Below are 11,771 nucleotides of genomic sequence, written 5' to 3'. Positions count from 1 at the left end.
TAGCCTTTCTCTTCTTCCCCCTTGTGTTGACTTGCCTTGAAGTGGATGCTGCATTTTCTGCCTTTTTTGTTGCTGCCTTTCTTGCCTTACAGGTTACTGCATTGTGTCCCAGTTCTTTGCATAGGCTGCATTTGTTGTTCTTGTGCCTCTTTCCTTTTTTTGCTTCATGAAGGGCTCTTCTCCTCTGCTTAGCTGGTCTTCCTGCACTTCTTTTGCCTTAGGGTGGTGCAATTTCTGGCACATCAAGTGATGGCCAGTGAGTTGGATCAGCCATGGGGTGGATGTGGTCTGCATAAGTCAGTTTGTATGCAGCCCCCTTGTATAAAGGTGACACAAAATCCCTGGGTTCAAGTCTCTGGTTGTAAATGACCTTGAGACCATGCTTACATGGGATCCCTGATCCTTGCCATTTCCCACACCCACAGGTCATATTCCCAAGTGTGACAAGGAACTTGACATGGCCATCCCTCACCTCAAATTCTCCACCACCAGCTGCAGTCACCTGGCAGAACCTAGACTCATCAGTCCTTGTCTCCAACACCCCTTTTGCATGCTCTGTCAGCTCATTAGGTTCCATATCAACTGCTTTATCGAACCTGGAACCCATCCTTTTCATGCACCAATTCCTGACAGCTGAATTATTCCCAAAAAAAGAAAGTAACATAAAGCAACACCAAGTACACAGACATAGCATCAGCTCATTGTGGTACAAACAAACCAATTTGTATGCATTGAAATGAACAAAATAGGCACAACAGTTTACCTTCCAGTAATGTCAACACAGGCATGTCTCTGTTGGACTTTGTTATTGCATTGAATGACTCTACAAAGTTTGTTGTGTTATGATCACAACAAATTGTCCTGTCAAACATGTGCACACTCCATTGCTCTTCCACATTTGTCAGATAATCAAATGCTGCTGCATCATACTCTTTTATCTTGGACATTGCTTTTCCAAACACATATTCATTGTATGCATTTGCAGCAATCCTAAACAGCTTATGAAATGGTGTCCCACTCCATCCTGCATTCTTGCAATTTGAGTACAAATGCTGGCAGCATATTCTCCTGGTTGCTCTTGGGAACACCTCAAACAAAGCTGATTCAACCCCTTTAAAAAAACATGACTAAGTTAGTAAACAACATCATCATCACAAATTAAAGACAAAGAAGAAACTTACCCTCATCCTGTCACTTATAAAAGTCCAATCATCCTTCTGAGATCCATATTGAGCAAACAAGCACCTCAAGTTTCTGAAGAAATAAGGCTAACACAAAAATCTCATTATTCCCATCAGTTGAAACTGCAGTGAGCATAATCCCTTTGTAATGTTAGGTTTTACAGCAATTCAAGACAATGAGAATTACTTAAAATTGTGGGTACAAAACCTAAACAATGTATTATTAAAATCAAATTATACAACAATCCAAATACAAACCAATGTATTACAACCAAACACCAAAATACCAATGTATTACAGAAAATGCAAAGAAAAACACTAATGTGAAAGTTCTATACTTGCCTCAACTCCAAGCTAGCACCAAGAACATGAACATGAACATGAGAATTTCGGTGACCACTTGAGTTTCAATCCTTGATACACTGTCAAAGGCATATGAATACTTTCCTAAAGAGATTAATTTCCCCCACACGTTGCTTGGGTTATTCCGGAAATTTTCTTTGAGATACAATTGACAGCCCTTTCGATCTTAGCACAAAGAATCGAAATGAAGATGAATAATTCACAAAGAAGGCTAAAATCAAGAGTATTTCTCACAATAGTTAGCAAGAAAATTGAGAGAAATTATGGAGAATTCTTGGGGTGAGTTAGAGAGAATAATATTCTGTCTATATTTTCGGAAAAACCAGAGTTCTATATAAAATAGACTCAACCGACGCTATAACCGCAAAACAGGCAAGAAGCGCGGGCGCGAGCAAAGTGGTGCGGGCGCGCCACCACAGCAGCGCGGGCGCGCCACCATGAGGCGCGGGCGCGCCACTCTTCTTTGCCCAAAAACTTCAGATTTTCAGAAAGTTGACGCGATTTTTTCGCGCCCTAGGTGCGGGCCGCGCCATACGGGGACGCGGGCGCGCCACCGAAATCCGTCAGATTTTCCAGAAACTCTTCGCGGTTTAGGCGCGGTTTCATCGCGGGTTGCGCCTAGCTAGCGCGAGCGCGATTAATCAATAGAGCGGGCGCTCCACATCGACACTCTAAATAATCAACAATCCTCCCCCATTTAGAGTGTCTTCTTTAAACATTCTCCAATTCTATCAATTTAGCCACATCTCATGCATCAATGTCAATGTCCCTACGGATTGAATTGACACCTAGTACAACACACTTAACGATGACCATATCCCATGATTTCCATATGGATTAAATCACGCGGATATATCCAACCATTCGAAGGTGAAGTACACACAAGACAAATCGAGTCAATCATCACTTGACACTTTTAAACAGCCATGTGTCCGTATCTTTCATAAGTCCATCAAAGTCTATATGTCCATCTAGACTTTTTAAAGCGGCTAAACTTCGAACTTATATAGGTAGGTTCTCATATACGTAAATGTGCCCTTGTGACAAGACACTTACATTTAGAGCTTCTCAACTCTAAACCTTTGAGAACTTTAAATGACGCTACCTAATACATCACAAGTACCATAGCAATATTGGTCATTAAATATTGCTAACAAACAACAAAATTGCAATTCAACCACATTGAATCTAAGACTTGATGTTTCTTCAAGTGTTAGATTGGGTTTCACAAATTCGTGTTTTTGGACATAAACCCATTCCATTCATGGCAAATATAATGAAATGGTCTTGGCATTGCCTTTGTAAAGCAATCCGCCAAATTCAACTTTTTTGGAACATAGTCAAGACTTATGACCCCATCATTGATAAGCTCTTTCACTAAGCTATGCCTTAGTGAAATATGGCGAGTCTTACCATTGTACACTTGACTATAAGCCTTTATCAACACCGAATTGGAATCACAATGGATTGCCATCGGTGGCATTGGCTTTGGCAATAAAGGCAACTCTATCATGAGACTCCTCAACCACTCAGCCCCTTTACTAGCTGAAACAAGAGCTATAAACTCCGCTGCCATAGTGGAATCAGCGATGCAAGTTTGTTTCTTGGAAGACCACGAAATGGCACCTCCCCCAAACATGAATACCCAACCACTTACAAAAGAGTCATCCTCTTTGTAAGTGATCCAACTAGCACCCGAAAATCCTTCCAAAACTGAAGGAAATCCACTATAAGTTAGACCATAGTCTAACGTACCCTTAAGGTACCTCAAGACCCTCCGAACTGCAAAGCAATGCTGTGCACCCGGGTTACTAGTAAATCTACTTAGTTTTCCCACAGCCAATGCAATATCCGGTCTTGTACTAGTCATGGCATACATCAAGGATCCAATTATCCTTGAATATTCCAATTGGGAAATCGTTTTTACTGAATTCTTAACCAATTTAACATTAGGTTCTATGGGGGTGTTCACGGGACACTTATCAAACATATTAAACCGTTTGATCATTTTCTCAATATAATGAGATTGACTTAAGATAAGTCTTCCATTGTCCCTTATAATCTTGATGCCCAAAATGACATCCGCCTCCCCCAAATCCTTCATCTGAAAAAATGAGGATAAGAATTTCTTGGTCATTTCTACTTGTTGTAGACTTGTACCAAAGATAAGCATATCATCAACATATAGACATATGATGACACCATGACCTTTGTCATCAAATTTGCTATAAATACACTTATCAGCTTGATTCACTTTGAATCCAAAGGACAAAATTGTGTCATCAAATTTCCGATGCCACTGTTTTGGTGCTTGTTTAAGTCCATACAATGACTTAACCAATTTTCACACCTTATCTTCTTGTCCTTCCAAAACAAACCCTTCGGGTTGTTTCATGTACACTTCTTCCTCTAGATCTCCATAAAGGAATGCCGTTTTGACATCCATTTGATGAATCACTAGATTATATACCGAAGCCATTGCAATCAATAACCTTATGGAGGTAATTCTTGCAACCGGTTCATAGGTATCGAAATAATCAACACCATGCTTTTGCCTAAAGCCTTGGATAACCAATCTGGCTTTAAATTTCACTATGGAGCCATCCGGTCTCCTTTTCCTAGTGAAAATCCATTTGCAACCAAGAGGTTTGCAACCGGGAGGTAAATCCTCTATGACCCAAGTATTATTTCCTATGATGGAATCCATCTCATCATTTATAGCTTCTTTCCAAAATGCACTATCTTGACTAGATATTGCCTCACTATAAGTCTTTGGGTCACTATCCACATTGAAACAATATGAAGTAGTAGAACTAAGGACATCTCTAGATCCTTCAACCAAATAAATTATGAAGTCATCTAGAGGATTCCTAATTTTCCTTTCCCTAGTACTTCTCCTCACTTGAAGAGTTTCAACATTCTCATTATCGAATGTACTTTCATGAGTTTCAAGTTGATCATTCAACTCTACTATCTCCCTATCACTGGCACTGATTTGTAGATCTTTTGGTCTACTCATTGATGAAAATCGATTTTCATCAAAAATTGCATCTCTTGACTCAATTACCGAATGAATCGATATATAGTCATTTTGTTCTATTACATAGAACCTATAGGTTTTGCTATGCTCAGCATAACCTATAAAAATGCAATCTAAGCCCCTTTCACTAAGCTTTCTTTTCTTGTTGCCGGGCACTCTTACGATTTCCCTACAACCCCAAACCTTGAGATACTTCAAGTTTGGTTTTCTTTTGTACCAAAGTTCATAAGGAGTAGATTCTTTTCCCTTAGTGGGAACCCGGTTAAGAATGTGACATGCTGTCAACATTACTTCACCCCAAAACCCTTCACTCAAACCAGAGTAAGATAACATGGAATTAACCATTTCTTCAAGAGTTCTGTTTTCTTTCAGCTACACCATTTGATTGTGGTGCATAACCCGCTGTTGTCTCATGAATTATACCCAAAGATTGGAAATAAGCAGGATCATAATATTCCCCTCTCTTATCAGTTCTAATTCTCTTAATAAATGATTCTACTTGCAGTTCTACCTCTCTTTTATAAACATCAAACTTGGTTAAAGCTTCATCTATGGAATGCAAAAGATACACGTAACAAAACCTAGAATAATCATCTATAAAAGTAACCATGTATCTTTTGTTCCCCAAAGAAGGAGTACTATGAAAATCACACAAGTCACTATGGATTAGTTCTAAAATATTAGAACTTCTCTCAACTCTCTTAAAAGGAGTTCTAGTGATCTTGTTCAACATGCAAGTAGAACACTTATTAGGAGAAATTTTATAAGAAGGAATTAAATCTTGTTTGGACATAAAAAGCATTTTATTATAATTCACATGTCCTAATCTTGAATGCCATAAATCAAACAAATTCAAATCAACATGATTAACATTGTCAACAACATTCAAACACATATCATCCAATACATACTTATCTCTCAAAGAGAGTTTAAACAAACCATTATCTAAGTAGCAACGACCTGTAAATGTTACACCCCTAGTAATAATGCATCTATTAGCTTCAAATATAAGCTTATAGCCAAGACTATTCAGGGTAGGCATGGATACAAGATTCCTACTAATTTCCGGAGCATACAAAACATTCCTAAGAATTATTGCAGTCCCCGAACTAAACACAAGCTCAACTTGCCCTCTTCCAAGGACCTTGATGGTAGAATTGTTCCCCAAGTAGAGATCTTCTCCATCAACAACCTTTTGAAAGGTTTTTGAACCAGTGTTTACTCTTGCACACATGCCTTGAAGCCCCCGAATCAATTCACAATGAGTCATCATCCTGCACCATAAAAATGTTAGGATCCGTTGCATTTAAATCCAAACCGGAATTAAATTCAACCTCATGAATTGGATTACCTTTGATGGGTGGGTCCTTGCTTTCATTAGCACGGCCCTCCTTGGCTTTCTCCATCCTTTTCTTAAAAGAAAAGCAGTCCTTCTTGCGGTGACCAACCTTACCGCATTCCCAACAAGCAAACTTGTTATTGTTTGCTTGCTTTTTGGAATTGCCTTGGAAGAATTATTATTCTTACTTTTTCCACTAGTAGATGCACTAGCTCTCCCTTCATCTACCATATTCACGGTAGATGTGCTAGGATTTCCATCCTTAGCTCCTTCCATGGCACGAATCCCTTCTTCAATTTGAAGATGGGTGGCCAAACCGGACAATGTCATGTCCTCCTTCTTATGCTTAAGATCATGCTTAACATTTTTCCAACTAGGGGGTAACTTATCAATAATGCTAAAAACAACAAACAACTCATTCATAGCTATACCATGTTGCTCTAAGCTACCATAGATACGTTGCAATTCATGAAATTGGTCCATTATGGACCGACCATCAACAAACTTATAATTATTAAAATTGCTAACCAAGAATTTCTTACTTGAAGCGTCTTCCGCCATGTATTTGCTCTCCAAGGACTCCCAAAGCTCCTTAGCCGATTCCACATTTTGGTAGACATCAAAGAGATCATCCTCCATTCCATTCAAAATATGACCACGACAAATGAAAATCGTCGTTGTCCCATTTCGATCTTTCCCGAACACTTTCCAAGGATTCATTCTCATGTTCACTAGGCCTTGGAGTACTAATGACGTAGGCTACATTCAAAGATGTAAGAAGAAAATACATCTTCTTCTTCCATCTTCGAAACTCCACACCGTAAAACTTCTTGAGTTTGACAAAATTTGTGGTCAATTCTTTCACACTAGACATGCTTGCTAAAGAATTAATCTCTTTAGATTGTTAGGTTTTACAGCAATTCAAGACAATGAGAATTACTTAAAATTGTGGGTACAAAATCTAAACAATGTATAATTAAAATCAAATTATACAACAATCCAAATACAAACCAATGTATTACAACCAAACACCAAAATACCAATGTATTACAGAAAATACAAAGAAAAATACTTATGTGAAAATTCTATACTTGCCTCAACTCCAAGCCAACACCAAGAACATGAACATGAGAATTTCGGTGACCACTTGAGTCTCAATCCTTGATACACTGTCAAAGACGTATGAATACTTTCCTAAAGAGATTAATTTCCCCCACACAATGCTTGGGTTATTCCGGAAATTCTCTTTGAGATACAATTGACAGCCCTTTCGATCTTAGCACAAAGAATCGAAATGAAGATGAATAATTCACAAAGAAGGCTAAAATCAAGAGTATTTCTCACAATAGTTAGCAAGAAAATTGAGAGAAATTATGGAGAATTCTTGGGGTGAGTTAGAGAGAATAATATTCTGTCTATATTTTCGGAAAAACCAGAGTTCTATATAAAATATACTCAACCGACGCTATAACCGCAAAACAGGCAAGAAGCGCAGGCGCGAGCGAAGCGGCGCGGGCGTGCCACCACAGCAGCGCGGACGTGCCACCATGAGGCGCGGGCGCGCCACTCTTCTTTGCCCAAAAACTTCAGATTTCCAAAAAGTTAACGCTATTTTGTCGCGCCCTAGGCGCGGGTCGCGCCATACGGGAACGCGGGCGCGCCACTCAGAGGAGCGGGCGAGCCACCAAAATCCGTCAGATTTTCCAGAAACTCATCGCGGTTTAGGCGCTGTTTCATCGCGGGTCGCGCTTAGCTAGCGCGAGCGCGATTAATCAGTAGAGCGGGCGCTCTACATCGACACTCTAAATAATCAACATGTAATACCCACTTAGATGTGCACCATCTATTCCTATGATAGGTCTGCATCTACCTAAGAATCCTTTCACTTGAGTTGCAAAAGATATGCAACAGGCCTTGAATTTGAAACTCTGATCCCCACTATCAGTCCATGTAACAAGAGCAAATGACCCAGGATTTGTGGACTTTATCATTTCAGCATACTTTGGCAGAGCTGCATAGGACTCAGCAAACCCACCATGTAATTGCTCCCTGCCTAAACTCTTCACTTTGTATAACAACCTCAACTTGACATGGATCCTGTACCTTTCCATGCACAGTCTCTGCAATGAATCAACTGGGACATCTGGGTTTGATTCTAAGTCTTGTAACAAATGTCTGCATAGCCATGCTGAAGAGACCATAGGATTCTCTTCCAGCCTCCCACAAGTTTCATGCTCTCCTTCTAGCTTTTTTATGGCCCAACTGACTTTGTCTTTCAGAACTGATGCATGAATCCTCCAATTGCAATCCCTGATCAGACACCTTGCTATGTACCTTTGATTGTCAGCATAGTCAACTGAAACAGAGAAGCCCTCTTGTATGCAGTAATCTCTGAAAACCTCTAGAAATTGTGTTTTGGTTTCAAAAATCAACCACTCCTCAAGTTTAATGGACCCAAATGGTAAGTGAGACCAGATTTTACCATTTTTGTACATTTTGTCTAACACATGAGACCCATCTAAGTAATCCTCAAAGGTCTTCTCAAGTATATTATCAGGAACATCTTCTTCTCTCACAAAGTACTCATCCTCAATGTCCAACTCCATATCAAAATCAGCCTCAACATCAGAAATTTCATAATCATCATCTTCACTATCATCAGAAGGCCAAGCATCAGACTCAACATCACTTTCCTCAAGAGGCATAGATTTTTTGCTCCTAGTGTTGACTTGCCTCCCTGCTGCATTTTTTTTCCCAACATCAAGACGATACTTAATTGCTGTGCTTCTAGGCACCCTCCACTCTTTGGGTTTAATTCTGGTTTGTTGTTTAGGCTGGGTTGGTTGCCTTGGTGCTCTTGCTGTTGGTTGTGGTGGTGGGGGGGGAGGTGATGTAGGCTGCCTGGGTTGGTGTGTTGGTGTTTGTGGTGGGGAAGGATGCTGTTGGGAAACATTTGGTGGTGGAGGTGTGGGCTGTCTTTGTTGAGTGGACTGTCTTTGTTGAGTGAACTGTGTAGGGGGTTTTTTTTTCTTCTTTGGAGTTAGTTTTTTTTCTTCTTGTAGGGTTCTTTGGTTGAGATGTTTTTGTTTGTGAGGGTTGAGGTTGTGAATCCCCTGGAAAAACCTCATCAGCTACTGGGGTAGCAAACACCCTTACATAGTCAATCCCATCATCATCAGCATCCACAACAGGGACCTCTACAGCCACAGTATATGCCTGCTGGGCCAAAAGCTGCTCCTCAGCTTCTGCTTCCTCTGCTTTCCTTCTATTCTCTTCCTCCATTAGCCTAATTTTTTCAGCCCTGTTCTTCAAAGTTTTTGCCCAACTAGCTTCTGCAGACTGAAACACAAGAGACGGTGTTTCTGTCTCTTCTATAAAAACTTCTGTTTCACTCTTCCCTTCATTCCACTCCCACATTTTTAACATTGCCCCATCATCAACTAACTCTAACTTACGATTTGTTCTAGGTTTACTCACAAGCAGGGTGAAGTATTTAGGGAGAAATACATTTTGCTTCATTGAATCCTTAAACATATACTCAAACAACTCCATCAAATTGGTCTTATCTGTGTCATCCACCCTCACATCAAAAGTACCACTTGGGGAACGAACTAACAGCCACAATTCACTCATCCTAACAACAACATTTACCAACACCACATTACATCACAATCCAAACAATAAATCGCATACAACACAAAAAACTTCACTTTAACATCATTCAAATACGCATACAACAAATCAAACATAATTTCCATATAATTCAAATTCGAATTTCATAGCAACCAAATTGACATATATGATCATTGTCCACGAAACCCTAACCCTAACTCAATTTCGCAAAACAACAACAAAATCAGAACTCGAAATGCAAATCAATAAGGATATTAATACCTTGCGTATGCTTAATCCAACCCAGGTGCGAACTTTGTGCGAAATTCAGTCACGAACACCACGCTGTCTCTGAACACTCTCAAACTGCTTCTTTGCTCAATCGTAAGTCCCAATTACCTTTCCCAGTTGCAATCCACTTTAGTCCATCGACATTTTGCACTTTTTTTTTTATTGATTTGTAGGGTTGAAGAGCAATGGAGACAAACAGAGAGTAGCTTCAATGGAAAAGAGGAAGGGGGGTCAAATTTTTGAAGTTGAAACTTTGTGTTTGGGAGAGTCAACCCTAACAATGGCGCCAGTTTAGTGTATAAGGGCATATTAGTAATTTACCCCAAATGGCAGACTAACGGCAGTTACCATTAATGGCATTCTGTGTTAACGTACAGTAACTCAATGGTATCTGGTGAATTAAAATTTTTTGTGTGGTATATGGTGAATTTTGGAAAAACTCAGTGGTATTTCATGAAAAATCCGTTTTTTTTATAAAAAGAAAATTAATTTTTTTTTTATAAAAAGAAAATTAAAAAAATTAATCCCAACCCCCAATCCTCCATTGATTCCGGCCAACCCAGCCCCCCTCCTTTTCCACCGTTCCGGCCAGCCCGGCCCCTCCCTACTCCGTCCAACCCAGCCCCCTCCCTTTCCACCGTTCCGGCCAACCCCCTCCCCTACTCCGTCCAACCCAGCCCCCTCCCTTTCCTCCTTAACCCCGCCGCGACCATTCCCTGCTACCTCTTCCGTTTCGGCTTGGCTGCTTCAATGATCATCATCACCATCAATCCCCACCATTAATCCATTACCACCATAAAATCGCGGCAGTTAGACTTAGGGAGCCGGTCCGGATCTCGGGGTCGTTTTCAGCAGGGGAAGGGGAGAGGTTTTGTTTTCCTACAGGGGGAGATGGGGGGTGTTTTACGGGATGGGGGAAGGGAGGGGGATGTTTTCGGGGGAGTGGGAACGCCAATCGGCGATTTTCAGGGTTGAGGGAACGGTGGGACTACGTTTCGGCAGGCGGGGAAAGGGAGAGGTGTTTAGGTGGGAGTGTTTCCGGCGAGGTTAATGGGACGAGGTTGATTTTTTTTTTTCTTTTTTTAGTTTTAGTTTTTTTTTTAATAATTTTTTTTTCAAAGTTAACAACCATAGTTAGTTTTTTTTTTTTAAAAAATAACACTCATTAATGTCATATGTGAGATAAATTTCTTAATTAGGGTCATTTTGTATAATCCAAGAAAAAAGGGGTCACCGTTGGTGCGTAGCAGAAGTTGGGGGTTACCGTTGAGAATATCCCAAGAATAAAATTAATAAATAAATGGTAAATGTAATTCATTTTACATTACAACATCAAATAATAATGATAAAATATCACTCTGTATAATTGCTTCATGCTTATTGAATCTAGAATATTAATATCCAAGAAGGAATCAACCATTGGTATGGTTAATTTTTGCTAATTAGAATTTATTTTATTGTGCAAATTACTAAGGAGTTAAGAATAAATAGGGAGGTCATATAAATTCGTAGAGTGTTCCATTAGTCTAAACATTATTGTAGAGACGTTATGCATATGAGTAGTTTTTCAAGTAGGTTAAACATTATTAGCGTCCATGTCATGCTTTATTCTTTTTTTCTATAAAAAGATTTTTTGCGTCATGCCGGCGTAAGGATGCCACATAGCATGCAATAAAGCCGACGTAAGACTTTAGATAGTTAGGTCCGATTCACTTTGCTTTATTTTTGTTGAACTTAAATTATTTTTTTTATTGAACCAAACTTATTTTTACTGAACTATGAATAATATTTTTATAAGGCGAAGAGAATAGGGCCTTATAGTACAGAGTAATAATTATTACAATACGGAGTACTCCGCAATTCCATATGAAACTAGGACGTGGATAGTGATCAAGGGTGAGGCTATTTTAGTAATGGAAATATGATAGAGAATTAGTTAAAACAA

At 39.6% G+C, this 11,771-nt stretch overlaps 2 protein-coding genes across 2 annotated transcripts; both read right to left on the bottom strand.

The window, feature by feature from the left end:
- Window positions 1-217: 217 nt before the first annotated feature.
- LOC110689894 lies at window positions 218-3,120 on the bottom strand. The gene is made up of 4 exons (XM_021866723.1): window positions 2,958-3,120; window positions 1,246-1,304; window positions 764-1,127; window positions 218-633 (listed from the first exon to the last, which is right to left on the bottom strand). Exons 1-4 carry the CDS (start codon window positions 3,118-3,120, stop codon window positions 218-220), a joined length of 1,002 nt encoding a protein of 333 aa, XP_021722415.1.
- A 1,813-nt stretch (window positions 3,121-4,933) lies between these two features.
- Window positions 4,934-6,649, bottom strand: LOC110689893. Its single transcript, XM_021866722.1, has 3 exons — window positions 6,033-6,649; window positions 5,524-5,858; window positions 4,934-5,133 (listed from the first exon to the last, which is right to left on the bottom strand). The coding sequence occupies exons 1-3, from the start codon at window positions 6,647-6,649 to the stop codon at window positions 4,934-4,936; spliced, it is 1,152 nt and encodes a 383-aa protein (XP_021722414.1).
- Window positions 6,650-11,771: the final 5,122 nt, after the last annotated feature.

The sequence above is a fragment of the Chenopodium quinoa genome, unplaced genomic scaffold (genome assembly GCF_001683475.1).
Source record: "Chenopodium quinoa cultivar QQ74 unplaced genomic scaffold, ASM168347v1, whole genome shotgun sequence".
Lineage (NCBI taxonomy): Eukaryota > Viridiplantae > Streptophyta > Magnoliopsida > Caryophyllales > Amaranthaceae > Chenopodium > Chenopodium quinoa.
Note: the sequence above shows the minus strand (reverse complement) of the source record. Positions and strands in the feature narration are given on the sequence as shown.